This window comes from Emys orbicularis, chromosome 1 (genome assembly GCF_028017835.1).
Source record: "Emys orbicularis isolate rEmyOrb1 chromosome 1, rEmyOrb1.hap1, whole genome shotgun sequence".
Lineage (NCBI taxonomy): Eukaryota > Metazoa > Chordata > Testudines > Emydidae > Emys > Emys orbicularis.
The window spans coordinates 215,624,844-215,644,505 of NC_088683.1; the positions used below are offsets into that span (position 1 = coordinate 215,624,844).

General features: G+C 39.6%; 1 protein-coding gene across 1 annotated transcript in view; it reads right to left on the minus strand.

Moving 5' to 3' along the window:
• The window catches only part of SYTL5 (synaptotagmin like 5), a 97,083-nt gene that overhangs the window by 65,368 nt on the left and 12,053 nt on the right, over positions 1-19,662 (minus strand). The window contains exon 2 of the mRNA XM_065423226.1: positions 7,565-7,780. Coding sequence (XP_065279298.1) covers positions 7,565-7,780 — 216 coding nt within the window. The remainder of the gene's footprint in view (positions 1-7,564; positions 7,781-19,662) is intronic.

Sequence of the window (19,662 nt, forward strand, 5' to 3'; positions counted from 1 at the left end):
TTAAAGAAGCCATTTCATGCTGGTTTGAGCAGGCAAGAAACCATGTGACTGTGCAGTATTATGAAGGACTTGAACTATGTGACAGTACAGCTAAAAACTATAAATTGTATTTTCATTCACCACTCTAACCAAATTGATCATATTAAGCAGAAGCTACTGTATTTTAAAATCTAGATGCAGCATTACCATCACTTTAGATTTATATGTTCATGAAACTGACAAATTTGACATAAACATGACAAGGATGTATTTAATATATAGTTGGTGGAACATACTTTTTTCCGTTACAAAAGTGGTGTGAGGCATGAAGAAGGTTGACAGTTACAATTCCGATGCTATTTTACATTGGGAAGCTGGTGCCCAATTCAGATTGTAGCATTAACTGATTGGTAATGTTTAAGAAAAGCACTGTAATAAATGTTTATACCTCAGTAACTTTAGAACTGCTTTCCTGTGAGATAGACTAAACCCATTCTTCTCCTTCAACACAGCTACAGAGTTTATGGAGGGTTCAAAATAGTTCGACTCTTAACATTGATTTGAACAGACATGCCTGAAGTAAACAATAAAAGTAAAACCCATCATCTGCTGCATGAAATGTGAAGAATAAGGACATATGAATCCTTACCAAGCATTTGACCTCCCTGGCCAAGTCTAATGCCAGGCATAGTGAAAGAAAATCATAAGTAGACAGTCATAGCAACTGACAGGTTGAACAGGCTTGGAAACCTCAGTGTCACCACCTTATATCTTTGTCTTTTTCATCATCAATGCAAATTTTTTTTTAGGATCTTGAGTCACAGCAGCCTTGATTGTTAAAAAGCTCATATCTCATAGACCATATGTATAGAAAATACTTACCTTCTAACAAGGCAAGGGAGTCCAAGGGTTAACCGTCAGACACCCATATACTATACTCCACATACTTTCAATTTATAGTGAACAATTTACGGAAAGGGCTTCAGGTTACAGTTGCTTAATCCTTCATCTCCTTTAGGAGCGTCAGATCCATTTACCTACAAAAATATTTTTTCATTCAAAATATAAAATGAATTCCTAAATCTGTCTTGAAGTTTGAATTTAATAATTGCATCTCACATTCCAAAACTAAAACTGAAGAACTAGAAATGAAACTGTCTCTTGCACTCTATTATTTTCAGACACTGATAACTGTAACAAGATGGGAGTGTTTTTCCTAGCAATCTATTTTTCTTTCTCCCAATCCTGATGTGGGACCAAACTGCACTGTATGACTTAGATAATTTTTCAGTATATTTAATGGGACACCAAACCAAAGCTTTTAGAGTATTTTTTTAAACTGACCTGAGATCCAAATTCACATATGAAAACATGATATTCTTTTACTTACACCCCTCCAAATGCCAACCTCTGGCATTCTCAATAGCAAGTGTAGTGATAAACAATACCCTTTCCAATGCATTTTGTCAAAGTAAGGTTTGGATGGGTTCTCCAGTGTAGTGCCAGATAGAGTGTATTGCGACTAATAGCTTTAGTGAGCAAGCGAGTATGACAGCAATAACTTTATCTGTCTGCTTGCTCTTATCCCTATCTTAAATGACTGGGAATGTTTTAAAGAAAATCATGCACAATCATAGAATCATAGAAGTGTAGAACTGGAAGGGACCTCGAGAGGTCTTCTAGTCCAGTCCCCTGCACTCATGACAGGACTAAGTTTTATCTAGACCATCCCTGACTGGCATCTATCTAACCTGCTCTTAAAAATCTCCAGTGACGGAGATTCCACAACCTTCCTGGGCAATTTATTCCAGTGCTTAACCACCCTGACAGTTAGGAAGTTTTTCCTAATGTCCAACCTAAACCTCCCTTGCTGCAATTTAAGCCCATTGCTTCTTGTCCTATCCTCAGAGGATAAAGAGAACAATTTTTCTCCCCCACTCCTTGTAATAACATTGATGTACTTGAATCAGCTGGGTGCTGTACATTTTATTTGGGGTCTCATCTGAATCATCAGATATTAGTAATCAATCTACATAGTCCCGTGTCCTGAACTAAATGGCTCAATAGTGTGAGCAATTATTAGAAATCTTATAGTCCTTTGCAACTCTATCACCTACCCTTTCCTGCCAAGGGAGGTTGCGTTTGGTAGCAAACTCCTCTAGAACTAAAGCACAACACAGCTCTGTGGGGTGTCCATGCCCATTTATATTTAAATATGATATTTTTCAGCCTTCCCTTCCCCTTCCTGGTGTGTTTCCTAATTATTAAATTGCCAGATAATCCCAGAGGTTTCCCCCTTTTTCTTTACAAGAGTGAATATGCACTTGAAGCTACCCATTTACTAGAACAGGTCAGGAATTTTCTATTGAAATATTTTTTCCAATGGAAAATGTGGTTTCCACAAAACAGAAATTTTCTGTGTGAAAATGTCAATTTTGCAGAGAATTTTCAATCAGGAAAACGTTAAAAAAGTCATTTTTGGGTTGGGCCAATCTGAATTGAAACATTTTGGTTTGCTGAAGTGAACTGAAACATTTTGGTTTGGACCACTTTCATATTAAGTTGTGTCTGTCTGAGCTGCCAGAGTGCCTCATGAGTGTCGTAGCTTGGGTGCCTCACGTACTTCAGTCTCCCCTCTGTGGAACTGCCACGTTAGTCAGGGAGGCCCAGGACAGGAATAGACCATAAAAAATATAGTCCAGTCAGGGAGTCTAGCCCAAATAGGAGAATGGGGACATGGGGCACCTGAATTACAACCCCTGTAAGACATTGTGGCAGCTCAGGCAGACACCATTTAACGTTGAACCAAACGAAGCATTTCGATTTGGTTAGATGAACTGCAACAAAACATTTCCACATCAAAATATTTCTTAGCTTTTCACTCAGGATGAAAACAAATGTCTAAATAGTGGAATTTCTAGTGGGACAGAAATTCATCCATCTCTACAATTTACCTCAGAAGAGTTTCAATTGGACAAGTAGGTTATTGACAGAACTGTGTGCTGTGACAGAGAACAAGAGCTGTACCAGACCCCCAGTAAAGCAGAGTAGTTAACTCTGGCTTCCCTTTCATCTCCCATTGCACAGGTGCTCAGGGAAAAGCTATGCGAATGGCTGATGGGGAACCAGAGGTAGGAGAACACCTAGGGGAGGCAGGGCTCCATACCCAGGCTCTGTAAACTAGATGATGAAGCCGGGGCTGATCAGAACTTTTACTTATGGTAACTTGCTACAGTTTATGGTTATTGAGATTAGCTCCTGCTGATAAAACTCTTGTTCATAACTACTATACAATCAATCCACCATCTTATACACCCACACATACGTGCAGGCGCACACACACACACACACCCTTTTCTGTGGGTTTGCTTCCACCCAGACTATTTGCAATGTGCTTTTGAGGAAAGAAAAAAAATTGTGCAATTATTTAAAAAAAAAAAAAGAAAGAAAAGAAAAAGAGAGAGAACCAGGCAAATTGTCACTGAAGAGTCACTGAAATTAAAAGCAATAAGAACCACAAGGAAGATTTTTGTGTTAACTTGTTTGAAATTTCTCTGTTTTTAGGCTCGCTGTGTGCTATGGAAAGTAATTAACATTACTGATGACTTTTCCTGTTACTTGGAGACAGCATACTTATTTCAAAGATGCAGATAAAGCTCCTCATTTCTGCTATGTACTGCTATGGAAACTTGGCTGTCCAGGCATTTAACCTCACTTATTTATTCATTCCACAGGAGTAAAAGATATAGGCCATACATATATAATTAGGAATATTTATAGCCTGAAGTTTCAAACCAAGCTTCCTGGCATTTTGACGGCAGAACAGGGCTTTCCCCAGCCTATCGCTGGCACCTTGTTAAATGGGTGTGTTTAAAACACAGACTGACCAAAGTTTTATTGACAAAATTTTATTAAATACACCAAAAAAACCCTATTCAAATGGAAAGTTTCAATCCAAGGTTAAACATTTCTCAGTTACTATTCATCTGAGAAAACTATTGATGACAATTGGCCCTTATGCAGGAAGGGGAGAAGGAGAGAAAACTCTTTGAAATCCATTAGGGATCTCAATACAGATTCAATTTATCCAGGGAAGTACTTAAATAGTACAGTGATTAAAACTATAGAAGACATTAAGTTTATGAACAGGTGACTAAATACTATATTTAGGCTTGATATGATTAGATTTTTATCAGTAAATGTCAGTAAACATTGATTTCACTGTACACACACAAACCAGCAAAAAACCATTTCCATCAATAATAGTAAAAAATGTAAAGATAGGCAAAGTATGAAAAATGCTGCTTGAGAACTTATACAAATTAAATATCCTTAAATCAAACCCTAATATTTTGACATGTGATGTTGACAATTTGTGTTTTAATGGATATAAAACTTTAACTTTTTGAATATCAAGGTCTACTGCCCTCCCCCCAAGTTCCCTCAACTGTGAAAATTCAAATAGATAAAATTTGGAGGAAAAATGCTTAAAAATGAACAGCAATATTATCCGTCAAAATTATATTCACAAAATATTGAATTCTGCCAAGCTTAACTATATTGTATTACACATGGTGGCAGAATTAAGAATGTGGGGCAATCTTAGCTTTGCATTTCATGACTTCTGGGTACTTTTGCAATCTTGATCTCTGCCAATTAAAATGGGGATGCTCCAGATGACAAGATAACTAATTCTCTTGTTCCTGATCATGAATAATAGTGTTCATTATCTGTTTTCTAATGATGTATAGTTCTTTTGGAATACAATTTGCATATAAAGTTAGGTTTCTTTATGTTGTATTTAAAAATGCTTGAGGAGCTCTCACTTTTTTATATTTAAATTTCCATCCAGAGAGTTTGATGAAGTTCTTCATTAGGTGATTTTTCTTCTGAGGGTTCTAGAATGTAGTGAATGTATTGTAATGGCCATCTCCCTCCCCCCATTAGCGGGGCTGAAGGCAAGTGTGGTTTGAGAGAGAGGCTGGGACAATTAAAACAAAGTAGTGTTCTGGGGGAGTTGGAGCTGCCTTTTGCCGACTCTGGGAAAGTAGATGCTATTGTGGTGGTTTGACTGTACTAAAGTTTTGTTGGCGTTTTTCGACATGATCTCTCCCCTCCTTCCTCCAGATACTCTGACGTTACAATATTATTCTTTCCATTTGTCTGATAAGTAGTTACAACATTTTTTTAAAAACTATAAGAATTTTTAAATAATTTGGAGACAAAGGCAGTGTATTCATAATTTGCCTCATCTTTCTCCAGATTTTTTGACATTTGAATGGAAAGCCACTGTAAGTATTAGAATAGTGCTGAAAATCGGTCATGGACTACATGACAAAATGTCTTCTTATTGCACAGGAAATGCCATGGTTACCTCTGACATAATGGGTAGGCAGGACTGAGATATCAAACTAGGGAAATCAAGAGGAGTGAAAGATGGAAGGAAGTTTATTAAAGAAAGAGACAGAGGTAACTGACAGGTGATGTTCAGATTTTCTTTCATGGCTATGTGTTTTGGCAACCATTTAAATTAGAATATCTACTCAGATCAGGGAAACTCTACAATACACTCATATGTCCAGCCATGATGGAAAAGCATAGATTTTTTTTCAGTAAACGCACCAATAACAATACTTTGCTGTACCATAGTAGGCTTTCCAATGACTTGAAGAGAAATGCTTTTGAAGCTTACTGGGGAAAAAAATGGATGATTCAAGCGTAATGAGATACTGAGCCTTTCACCTACAGATCATGGATTAAAATGATGGACTACACTGGTAACGACTAACGGTCTTTCTTGTCCAACAGCAGCTTAATGTCCTATGTGCGAGGAGCTGGGTGATCTCATTTCATAGCGGATAGGTTTACACATCCAAAATAGAAGTTAATAGCACACAGGTGACCATTTCAGCAGAAAAGTCAAGAATTAGATGACCAAAGAGCCAAGAACTGAAGAGTAGAGTGTCTAAACTGCCCCCTCAGTCCTACAGGTGGTCCCTTTCAAAAGAAAGGCTAAGTCATATTGGTGGGAGCAGGATAGAGAAGCTTGAGTAGCTGTTGCTCGTGCTGTATCAGTCTTGTGGATAGACAGAATTTCATTCTTCAGGGGTGTCAAATTTGGAATCTTCCATGAGTACTAAATTAAATTTAGTTTACAGGAGAGAAAAAAAAAACACTTTTGCCAAGATCCAAGCACAATGAAACTACCATGAAGGAATTAGACCCCTTATACAGATCCACACCACATAACTGAAAAATAACATTAAGAGGTTTTTGCCCCTCTGTTCACACCTCTTTCACTCCACGCAACCTGCATGACTAACTGCTCCCTCATGTCATATTCTCACTCATATCGGCGCCTTCTCCCTTCTCCTTCTGCCATCACATAACCCTCTCCTCATTCGAATGCAATTATTTCAAAATGCCTAAAACCCTAGTCTTCCCTGCAAAAAAATTAAATAAGATGTCTGAAAATACAACTGAACAAATCCAAACTAGAACTGTGGCAGTATCAAAAGGTATGAAAATCTTCACTGTCCAATCACAGTGTTCTTAGTTGCATCCCATCTCCCATTCTTCATTAGTAAACTGTCTATTTAGATGGTAATCTCTTTGGGGCAGGAATTTATCATTACTTGTCTGCAAAGTGCCTTCTGCACAGTTCAGAATATACAAATAGATACCACCTGCTTGTAATAAGAACCTGTTCACTACATTTAAAAAATCTAGGAGTAAAACGGTACTTTATGAATTGTATAGTAAAAGTAAAATTATGCGTAATGCTGATACATCAGTCTAGCAGATTAAGCAAGCGATACTGTGGTGCCGTAAAATACATACAGACATGCTGTAACTTTGAAGTGCTCATATGCAATTCTGTTTAATAATGACTGCACTGAGGATTGCTTAGCAACATTTGATACCACACTCTATATTCTAACAGCAGAAAAGCAAAGGTTGACTTGCCTGTACATTTGACAGAATGCCATTCATTTCAGAACTCTATCTAATTCTATAGGCATGGGGAGATGTTTTACATTAAAGCCTTTTTAACAGATGTGGAGGTGTTAATATAACAGAGGCTAAGGAGACAAGGATAAAAGTGTTGCTGAAAGTACTTTTACTCTTATTTTTGCAGCCCTTCTCTTTTGCAAAATAACAGATCATATTAGACTGAACATCCAGGGACCTTACGTAGTTTTAGTTGTAATATTATTCAATTATTAGGTCTGTTCCTTTATAATGTAAACAGGTGTATTACAAAACAATAATCTTCACTTATTTTCAGCTCATTCACACCTGTGGTTTAGCATCTGTGATGCTAGGAGCACTCTTTAAAAAAGCCATAAAACAAATAAACAAAAAACCCCAGCAACAACAAAAACAACAAACAGGTGCTGAAGAGAAGATGATGAAATAAATATTGCTGAAAATATAAGCCACCTAAAATAAGCCTTTCCCCTTCTATGCCTGCTGTGGTATGCCCTTGTGTTAAAGAGTGAGGAAGCAGCAGCAGAAGCAGCATAAACATATTTATAACACAGATGGCCTCTAACTCCATATTTACAAAAGCTTCAGAACTTACGCAATCTTGGCACACACAGTGCACTTCCAGTTCCCATCAATTCCCAAAACACGACACTTGTTGCAAACTGTGAGTTTGCATTCTTGGCACTGGTCCCCCCTGTCAAAGATTAAGCCCAGGTTTTTCTGACAGCGAACACAGACCCTGCCGCGGTCCTGTCGGCAATGGCGGTTTCCACCTTTTCGTCTCACTTCCAACAACTCATTCTTCAATTTCCTGGAAATAAAAAATAGAGGGCACTTTAAATCTGAGATACCACTGGGTTCATAGCATTTCACGGTAATATTCTGTATCCTCTTAGGTTCAAGTAACAGAGTCTCTAGGCAATGTGTATAAAATGATAACAGGATAAGAGTGCTAAGCACTATAAAAGACAACAGTAAAGAAGAGCTATGCAAATTTAAGTTATATTTTCACACCAAACCCCTTTACAGACAGACATACTAATTACACAACCACCCCACACTGAAATGCAGCCCTCCTTAAGATAAAATGCACCAGTTATTTAGCAGGTCACAACACCACCATACTTTCAGCTATGAAAAAGTATAACGTAGCCAACTGGAAACTGCAAGGTATATATAAGGAGGCAAAATGTAAATGCCTTAGTATAAATTTGGCCAGGACATTTAGGTTAACATTTCTAGATAAGTTCATGGAGGACAGATCCATTAATGGCTATTAGTCAGGATGGGCAGGGATGGCGTCCCTAGCTTCTGTTTGCCAGAAGCTGGGAATGGGCGACGGGATGTATCACTTGATGATTACCTGCTCTGTTCATTCCCTCTGGGGGACCTGGCATTGGCCACTCTCGGAAGACAGGATACTGGGCTAGATGGACCTTTGGTCTGACCTAGTATGGCCCTTCTTATGTTCTTAACATGACTGTCCTTGCAAAAAATACTAGGCAGTTAATACAGATCCTGTGGTCAAGGCATCTGCTCTAAGGTTATCTGGAAGAAAAATCTCCAGTATCCACAGTGTCATCTAACATTATGCTGAGACATTGATTAAATAGTACTTATTCAGAGAAGAAAGCCAGTTAAGTTCCCACCACCACAAACACACAGACGATTATGAGCCTAAAGGTTAAGTGACAGATTGAACAGTGCAGGAACTGATCATTTCTATAGATCAGAAGAAAAAGAGGAAGAACTATTTCTTTTTTACTTTCTATTATCAAATTAATTGAGGAAAATTAATTATTAATGTATCTGATTAGGATACATTTATCATGTCACAATAAATATTTGGAGAATGGCATAACATACATGATATCAAGTATCAGAGGGGTAGCCGTGTTAGTCAGTAGCCACAAAAACAATGAGGAGTCCGGTGGCACGTTGAAGACTAACAGATTTATTTGGGCATAAGCATCTGAAGAAGTGGTTTTTTTACCCACAAAAGCTTATGCCCAAATAAATCTGTTAGTCTTTAAGGTGTCACCAGACTCCTTGTTGTTTTTATAACATACATGGTGTTATAGGTTTTGATACCAGCGAACTTAAGACAAAATTAAGACAACGCTGCTTTGGCTTCTTCAATTATTTTTCTTTTAACTAGCAGGGCTGATTGCAATTTTGATTTTCTTTTCTGAAACAAGTATAATAGGCTCAAAATACACTGTTCCTTTATCAGTATTCATCCAAGGGAGCTTAGCATTGGGTGCCTAACATAGTGGTATATAAAGTGATTTAATGTGCGATAGCTTAGAATCAGTGAGACCAATAGTGGGTATGAAACATTAAAATGATCGTGTGCACAGACACCTTCTCCAGCTGTTCACACAATCTGTAAAATACAAGCTCACCGTCTTCCTGAGCTTTAATAATAAAGTAAGCAACAAGGTAAATGATCAAATCAAACATTCTCCCTGGGCATGCTACTCCTAGGGTTCCTCCCTCAACCCACATTCTTGATCTCTGCCCCATCCCCAGACTACCACTCCAACCTCCCCTTTTCAAACAAGACAGACAATGAGTCACCTGCTTCTGAACAGAATCTCCTTAGTCCTTTCGCAGCAGGTTCAACACCTGCTAGCAGGCAGTTTCTCAAGCAAACACCAAGCACATCACAGATCGCTACTGAAGAAATAACTTCTATCATAACAAACATGACCTAATACGCCGTCAAGCCTACTTTTCCAGAGCTAGTCACCACTAATGTTTTAAGGGTGTTGGTGTTTATTTTTCAGAAGTCATACAACAGAACTAGCTAGTATACCAATGTACAGAGACATGTAAAAGAAAAAACTAAGAGTACTATAATGATATTGTATGTGTGTCTAACATTAGAAGACATCTTCTATACTAGTGTGTATAGATTTATGGAGCTTGTACACTGGTCACATATGCAACACTTTAAAAGTAATTAAAGGGGGGAAATTATGTATTTCACCTTAAATAATATCTAGTTCTGATATACTATTACATTGTTACCAGAGGCAAGAAATTATTAGAATCTGCAGGATATAAATTTAATCTTTGAAAAGTGACTGTATTTCTCCATATGTACAACCTCCCATTGAAATCTGTATATGGATCTTTCCATAGATGCAAAGGCAATCGTTAACTTTAATTACTAAGCAAAATCAACTTCACATTCAAAGGGCATTTTTAAGGTCTCTCCATGAGAAAGCAAAATTCTACCACTCAACCCAGTTCCAGGGTCTGGGACTGTAGCACAGCACAGCTATTCTAGCTTACAGGCTGAAATAGCAGCCTCAGCCTCTCTGCACCAGTTGTGCCTGGTGCTGGGATCAGGAAAGTATATGAGGTCCACAGTTCTTTATTACTCTTTGGTTTTGCTTCACTCATTAAATAGCCTATGTGGTTCCTGTATGAAAAGAAGCTGACTAGAGGTGAATACCATGAACCATCCACCAGGAGTACTTTCTCCACTGTGATATACTGCATATATTGTTTAAAATCATGATGTGACTGATAAACCAACTAAATTATTTCACAGTAATTCAAATTCTGATTCTTCAAGCTCTAATCTACTTAGTTTATTTGGTAGAAAAGCACATTTGGTGTGAGCAGGATTATGCTTCATCCAAATAGTACATTCTCTATTACTTTTTATAATTTATGTCTATTTGTTAACACTTTGGTGGGAAACTTGTATCCCTACTATAACAACATTTAGGCATGGTCTAGCCTACACAGTAAGGCCAACGTAAGGCAGCTTACATCAATCTAATGTCTGTATACAGGTCCATTCCGCCAACATAACTCGCCTGCTACATTGACTTAATTTATCCATCTCCACAACAGATGTAGCGCTTCAATTGATGTTGTTAGGTCGACAAAGAGGCAGTGTAGACAGTGCGTTGTTTACGTCTACTTTACTGGCCTCCAGGTGTCCCAGAGTGCTCCACTGTGACCGCTCTCTGGTGAATGTTTTCAACTCCTCTGCTCAGCAGCCAGGTACACAGGAAACAGCCCCTCCTCTGTTAATGCCCCAGGAACTTTTGAGTTCCCAGTTCCAGTTTGTTCAGCATGGAGAGCTTTCCTTGGCTTACAGCTGAAAGCGTGGCCTTCAGCTCATCCTCCACACTGGTGGAGAGGCTCTCTCAGATAAGACAAAGGCGAAAGAGAATAGGGATGATGTGTTTAATGAGATTATGACCGCCTCTGGGACAGTGGACACCGAGCACTTTCAGAGAGAGAAATCCTCCACGCTCTCTGCTCTGTGAGCAAGACAGCAGCCAAGAGAATGAGGTGGCCTGCAGCAGGAGATGATGGGGATTCTGAAGGAACAGACAGACATGTTGAGGCATCTGGTTGACCTTCAGGAGAAACACCTTGAGGCTAGACTCCCTCTGCAGCCCCTGCAGAACGGCATTCCTGCATCGCCGTACTTCCCCTCCCCATCTCCCAAACATTCCAGGAAGAGAGGGGGGCAAAAGTTATATCCCTCCCACTCCACACCAGAGGAGGGTACTAGCAATAAAAGGTGCACATACAATAATCTTTGACAGGCAAGGCCACTGTATTTAAAAGACAAGATTATGGTGTTTTCCCCCTTCTAATTTTACTCTAAAGACTGTCCAAGGTTACATTATTTTCCTGATCTTTCACTTCCAATATATTTGTGCAATAAAAGTCAAGGTCCTGAGAATGAAATAATCTTCACTACATCACACAATAGGGGAAGAAGAGGTCCAGGGAAACTAAGGAAACAGAGCAGATTTGCTGGAGACAGAAACCCAGCAAGGTTCACAGTATGGGAAGGCACAACTCGAGAACAGCACACAGTACTGTGGGTCATCACTCAATCGGGTTTTCAAAGCCTCCCTGAGACACATTGCTCCACGCGGAGCTCTTCTTATTGCCATGCTATCTGGCTGCTCAAAATTAGCAGACAGCCTATCCGCCTCCATACCCCACCCCTGTGGGAACTTCTCACCCTCTGCCTCACAGGTATTATGGAGCACACCGCAGACAGCGATCACCATGGGGATATTGCTTTCACTGAAGTCTAACCTAGTAAGGAAACTGTACCAGCAATTCTTCATATGGCCAAAGGCACATTCAACCACCATTCTGCACCTGCTCAGCCTATTCCTTGCTGCTGTCCAGGTGTCCGGCTGCATGAGCCATGGGAGTAAGGGGAAGGCTGGGTCTCCCAGGATCACTATTCGCATTTCAGCGTCACCAATGGTTATTTTGTGGTCCCGAAAGAAAGTCTCTGCTTGCAGCTTTCTGAACAGATCTGTCTCCTTAAAGATGCGAGTATCATGCCCCTTCCCAGACCATTCCATGTCTATGTTGGTGAAATGGCCCCAGTGATCCACCAGCGCTTGCAAAACCATAGACAAGTATCCCTTTCTGTTTATAGGGCGCTACACAACGGCAAAGGAATTACAGCACAGTAATCCCTGGCAAACACTATCTTGTTCCCCCCGTGGAGATGCTTTCAATTTCAATTACTGCTAGCACTGGTCATTAAGAAGGTGGACGGAGATTTTTATGGATCACCTTATTTGGCTTTGTATTGGTTTTTATATTTTAGTGTTCTGGTATCTTCAATGTCACTTCAAATGGTTGTACAACGTTGCCAAGTGTCTCAGTATGTATTTGCTCCATACACACAATTATTGTTTGTGAAGTGCACTGCCATTACAGTGTCCTCCACTTGCCATATACTTTCACTTTAAGAATTGTAACCGGTGTTTTTGCATTATAAATAGATTTACTGATTTGTTTAGAGTTGTAATTATTTCTTACAACACTAAACAAAGTTCACTTATAGAACGTGGCAGGCAGGTCCGAGCTGACATCTGAAGAATATCTCAAGTAGGATTGTCCAATAACCAAATATTCTGTTCAGGTGAAAGTCCCCAAAAAGCCCGAACAAAAAAAATTGTTTCAGGTCAACCCAAAACAAAAATGTTTTGAAGTTTTCAGCGAACTGAAACATCAAAAAATGTTTAATTTCATGTCAATCAAAACATTTTGGTTGACTTGAAACAAAATGTTTAGTTTCAATGTCAAGGCTTTTAAAACATTTTTAAATTGTTTTTTAAATAAAATTGGAAGTTAATTTGTAATAAAAAGTCAACACGTTTAGTTGCTGAAATGGCAAATGAACCATTTCAACATTTCTCATTTTTTTTCTTTATTTGAATAAAATAAGATGACAAAATAGACCCAAATTCATAAACTGTTTCAGTTGACGTGAATCTGCATATTCTGGTGAAAAAAAGGTTTCACATGAAAAATTTTGCCCAGCTCTAATCTTGCGTCTTACAAAGTACAGCAGAACATACATAAAACCCTATTCTTTCAGCTAATGAAAGCTTTTTTTTCCCCCCCTCCTGTCCAGCAGAAAAGGAGAATAGTCAATATGATGTATTGAGGACTGCATAGGAACTGCAAGAGAAGGGTTTTTTGGTCCTGCTTGCAGGCTAGAGGGCTCTGTAGGAAAGCATCTATCAGAGTGAGTATGGAAAGAGACTGCTTCAAGCAAGTTTGGGGTAAGTAGTGTCTCATCGTCTCTTGCTGATTTGGGGTCCTTGTGTGTTATTGCTCTGAATTCTAAGAAATAACATAGTGTTACGCTGCAACCTTCCAGCCAGGACCAGCTCTAGGCACCAGCAAAGCAGCATGTGCTTGGGGCAGCACAATTCCAGGGGCGGCATTCCGGCCATTTTTTTTTTTTGCTTGGGCAGTTGCGCTCTCAGAGCCTGGGGTGGCAAATTTTTTGCTTGGGGCAGCAAAAAACCTAGAGCCGGCCCTGCTTCCAGCAAGAATATTTATGTTTTTATCTAACTTCTCTGTGTGTATGCAGTGAACATAAAGCGTCAGGACAAAAATCCTTATTCATAAATATTATAAAAAGAAATAGCCCAACTTCAGTAAGTCATTCCACATAAGTAAACTCTCTGAAGTGATGGAAAACTTTTTTTTGCTGAAGTTGCTTTAGCAACAGGCAGCCCTATTTCAGAATCTATATACATAGATAGCTGTACTCATGGAGTTTAATAAAGCCAGTGCATGGAAAAACTGCTTAGAGTCCACAGGCTTTACTTTTTCTAGATACTCACCAGCCTGAGTTTCTGGATTCTTGCTTTTCTCTCCAGCTCATCCATTATCTACAAACTATCATTAATAACCTGAACAAGCACTAGTGAGTTCTAGCCCTGCCTCTCTGCTCCTCTGTGATAATGTGTGTGTCTTGGTATCTCAGGAGTCCCAAACGGTGCTTGGTTGACCCTTTGAATAGAAAGGTGTGACTTTTCTTGCCTTCCTGTGACGCTACGCCCCATATTCTTCATAGAGATATGCTTATAATATGAATATGGCATAACTAAGATATGTTTTATGCAAGATGGGTCATGTGAGGTATCATTGGGAAGGTTATGATTTACTGAAGGTGATTATCCAATTTGTATGCATGTATCATTTCTGTATCTGAAGTCAGAAATATTGACCATGTAATAATTACAACTATGTTTTTACCTGGGAAACGCCCACTGGACAGTATGCAAACAGCCTGGATGGGCCATTAGGAAGGATAATAGGGCTTTGAAGGTGCTAATCTCCCTCCTTCCCGAGAAGTTTCCTGGGATGCTGCTTTAACACTGCAGGGTCAGGTGATCATATCACTGGTACCGGACAACATTTTGGACTTCTGGTATTTTTCCACTGGAAGGGATGGGGGTCAAAATAGGAAACAAAGGATTCCTGCCATATGTAAATCCTATTTAAGGTGGGGAGTGAGTTAATCTTGGCTCTTCTCCATTGCCTCCCTGCCCAAGAAGGAAGACTGCTGAAAACACCTGAAGAAACAAAGGAACTAAGCGGGGAGGTGTGGGAACCCCAGGAGAGAAAGGACAGCCGGTGATGGATATAACTGCAGATTTAAGCTGCAAGCAGTACAGTTACCTTCAAGAAACTCTGCAACCTGCATAAAACAACTTTTAGGGTGATAAATTACTATTTGTAGCCAATTTTTTTAATGTATTAAGCCTAGTTTACATGTTTGTTTTATATGCTATCGGAGAAAAACTGAGTTTTTACTTTTTTGTTTGGGTACAGCAAGTCAGAAGCTTTATTAACTTTTACAATTGTGCAGAGGGAGAGAGCCAAGCAGGTTTTTTTTACTGATACCTAATTACAACAAGCATTTATACCTTTTATTACAGAAAATAATGAGGGACAGCTGCATTTTGTTATACATAAGCCCTCTTGATATTTTATTTTTTAATTGTTTTGATTTTTGCTAACATACAATATTTTTTATACCTTATTTACACAAGGTCTTTTACACTTTATTTATACAAGGTCACAATAACTTCTTACACAGTACTTTTTTACTCGCCTCACACAATCCTCGCTTCTACAAATTTCGCGTTATTAGGGCTACAGTTAGCCTGACTCTTGCTAACAAACTGTCATGCATTGCAGTTCTTTTTTGACAGTTTTTTTTTTGCTTCTACAACCCCCCCTTTTGTACTTCTAGTACAACAAACATTTTTAAACCTTTATTTGCATTAAGTCCTGGACTTTAGATTTTATATTAGATGTTTTAATTTTAGCGGTTTTGATTGGATGTAATGACAATGCATGATTAGCATGAACATGAAAGGTATTACTATTATTACGTTTTTTACAACAACAATAACATAATTTTAAGCTAACTAATAACAATACAAGCAATAACATTTTTATAGCAAAACTATAATGGGGTTGTTGTACAGCCTTAGTTACAAAGCACAATACATTATACTTAGTACATAAAGTGGATACTCTATAAGCAGTCTGAAAGGTATACTTTTTAACTTGATATATGTTTTGAAGCATGTGAATTTGCCCTTGTACTTCAGAGATTTTTTGAATCTCTGGTAACAGTGAAAACAAATTTTGAAATTTATTAGGTACTAAACTAGTCCAATTAAAGGGTATTTGGAACCTAAGGGCTACTTGGAAAACTTTATTTGCAGGCCAGTAAATAATATGATTGCCTGCAGTGGTAGTGAGATTAAAATGTATGTCTTGTAATGTGGTGTTATTAACATACACACAGCTATTGTTAGCTTGAAAAAAGTAAGTGTTCTGTCAGGGTAGTTTTTTGTTCCCTACCCTTTTAGCAAACGTAGTCATAAACAGTGACAATTTTTTTTGGCTTCAGTTTACGGATACACTGAAGCTGTGGGGTTCTAATGGCCAAAATGTTTATAGACTACCTAACCCCATTTAAATGTTAGGTGTAATTTCAGGAGCACTGACTAAAAATTGATTGGGCGTACCAGGTGGTCTAATTTTTTAGATGTTTCGGTGAATTATTTAATTCCACATGCATCCTTCCCATGGACCCGGCAGGATACGGTATGTGGGAGCCCACACCCCCTTTACTGGTCCATATGCTTGGAAGGAGCACTGAGAACGTCCGCACTTTCATCCAGAAAGTTTCCAAGTAAGTTTTCATGGCCACAGATTAGATGGTACTCCTGATGTGTTTGTAAGGGCAGTGGGCCAAGCCTGATGTTCTAGATTTTTTTAGCGTCCCCAAACCACGCCGGCTTTAGGGTCGCAAAGGCAGACTGTTGGATTTTACTGGACAGTTAAGCTTTGCAAATGTAATTTTAGCACTGTAACTTGTATTGCCTTTGGTTTGACAATGTCTATATTTTTTTTACAGTCAGCTGGGGCCGAAAGCAGTTTTTTTTTGTACTTAGCCTGGTTTGCATTGATTTTTGACCTTGAACGCAGATTAACTTTTTTTTTATTTTTGGACCAAGCTGAATTTCAAATTAACCCGTTTTTTTTTTTAATAGACAAATTGCTTCCATTGTGTGTTAGAGGCTTTTTTTTGGTGATTAAAAGCTTTTTTGAGATGTATGATTTTATTTAGATTGAAGGTACCTTTTAGTGGGCATTGTTTAGATGAATTTTTACGCGTGTAATGATTCCAATTCTCTAAATACCTGCAGGTTTTAAGACCATAATGTACGTACATGAAATAAGCTGGGGTACCCTTAGGGGGTGAGAGGGAATTCTTAGACTGTCCCCCACCCATTTTTCAATTACACACACAGGGAGGAGGATGCCCTGTCCGCGCTAGCGGCATATAAACTAAGGATCTTTCCCTACAGGGTACTTACACAGGAGAGACTAACGAGGATAGCCATGACCTTCTACACCTCCCTTTAGCAAAGAGCGTCGGCTAATTTTAGAGAGACGGCGCCGCTTACTCTGTTGCATCCAGTGAGATGGTCAGACTGTTAGTGGCTCACACGGAGAGGAAAAGGGGAGGGAAGATGGGTTCACACACTTCTAGACCCAGGCAGCCTTTTCGCCGGACGATGCCAGGCCGAGTTAGCGTACCGTGGGTCGGATCTCCTAAAAGATCCTTTAGTTACCGGGCTTGCGTTAGAGTAGTTCTGGTCACGAGCCAAAAGACTTCGCAGAGTACTTTGGGCGTCTTCCGGTAACACTTAATTCACACTGGTGTACACACACACACACACACACACACACACACACACACACACACACACACACGCACACACCAAGGCCTTACTCCAGGTACTATTTCCAAGTACCTCAGGTACTATTTCCAAGTACCTCGATGCATCACTCGAGGCGGTAAAAACCCCTCTTGAGGCGGTAAACAACCCCTCTGTTCGGACTATGAGGCGGTAAAAACCCCTCCTGCTGAGGCAGTAACAACCCCTCAACACAGGTGCAATTCTATGCACCTCGCATATGCATACAGGGGGCGGCAAACAATTCCCCTACGCCGCTCAGCATTTGACCTTGCTGCACAGTCAATAAGTTCGGATGGCGTGAGCCCAACAGGGACAGACGGCCCCACGGACAGTCCTTTTCCGACACCCCAATAGAGATTTTAAAAGGTCTCCTACCTTTATTGTGGCGCCATGGGGTTCGAAGGGGAACGATCCATAGTAACTGCCGGTGCCTCTGAGGGCGTTGCCATCCCGGACGAGCCCCCAAATTATCGGAGAAAAACTGAGTTCTCACTTTTTTGTTTGGGTACAGCAAGTCAGAAGCTTTATTAACTCTCACAATTGTGCAGAGGGAGAGAGCCAAGCAGGTCTCTCTCACTGATACCTAATTACAACAAGCATTTATACCTTTTATTACAGAAAATAATGAGGGACAGCTGCATTTTGTTATACATAAGCCCTCTTGATATTTTATTTTTTAATTGTTTTGATTTTTGCTAACATACAATATTTTTTATACCTTATTTACACAAGGTCTTTTACGCTTTATTTATACAAGGTCACAATAACTTCTTACACAGTACTTTTTTACTCGCCTCACACAATCCTCGCTTCTACAAATTTCGCGTTATTAGGGCTACAGTTAGCCTGACTCTTGCTAACAAACTGTCATGCATTGCAGTTCTTTTTTGACAGTTTTTTTTTTGCTTCTACAATGCTCATTGGTCTGCTTTGTTCTGTTTGCTATCCCTTATAATCACTTAAAATCTACCTTTTGTAGTTGTTAACTTATTTTGCTTATTCTAAAACCCTGTTTGTGCAATTCATAACTGGGGGGCAAAAAGCTGTGCATATTTTCCTCCACATTGAGGGAGGGAGCGAATTTCATGAGTTTACTCTGTATAGCTCTCTATGCAGCACAAGACAATATAACTTTGGGTTTACACTCCAGAGGGTATGTGCACCAGAGTGCTGGGCAATTCCCCGAGTTGAGTCTTCCCACACAGAACTGATTGCAGACACTGTGTGATTCTACAGCTGGGTGTGTGTGTGCAGCAGGACAGGGTGAGGGAGCCAAAGCTGGTGGAATGGGCAGGCTCAGTGAGATCCCAATACGTCAGGTGGCACCCCAGAAGGGGGGTCCAACCCATCACACCTTCCCATCGAAATCAGGAGCTTTTAGTGATTATTAGCATAATCACCCAATATTTGTGCAGGTGCAGCTTTGGGGGCAGCAGGATAATCTCTGACCCTCCAAGCACTTTGTATGTTCATGTTTTATTCAATATTGCATAGGCCTGTTCAATTCTATATGGTAACTCCACAGGAATCTATACCATTCAGTGCCTGTTTTTTCTGGGACCTGAATTCTTCCCACTAAGCACCTGTCTGTACCCTGCACAGGGGTTCACTCTATCACTGAGAACAGGTCCATTAAAGGTGACCCACATGGGATTTTCTATTCATACTAGTAGGCTATATGAAGAAGGCCTGAAAGCTGCTTCGGGGGGGGCAAGGTGGGGGGAGGAAGGGTTAATTTGATTGTTTGTTTGATCTTAGAAATAGCTAGCAGGAAAGTCAGCTCAGTTGCTCCCCAGCTGCTGGAGGATTTGGGGGGCTCTCAGTGGATGTATATTATTAGCTCTCAGATCTTAATTGAAGGGTTAAGAAAGTTGAACCTCTAGCAAGAGCTTCATTTCCCAGCAATGTCAGTCAGTCACTGCAGTTATATCTGTTGAAAACCACGAAATTTAAAGTGACTAAAAATCCCCTCCCCTCTCAATTGCTCAGTGGTTACGGTCTTGGCTCTTGTGCGGTCACTATTTCAAAGGTTGTCCAGTCACCATAGAGTCTTACAGGATGGAAAGGATCTGAGTTTCTAATATAAAAATAAGCCCAAATG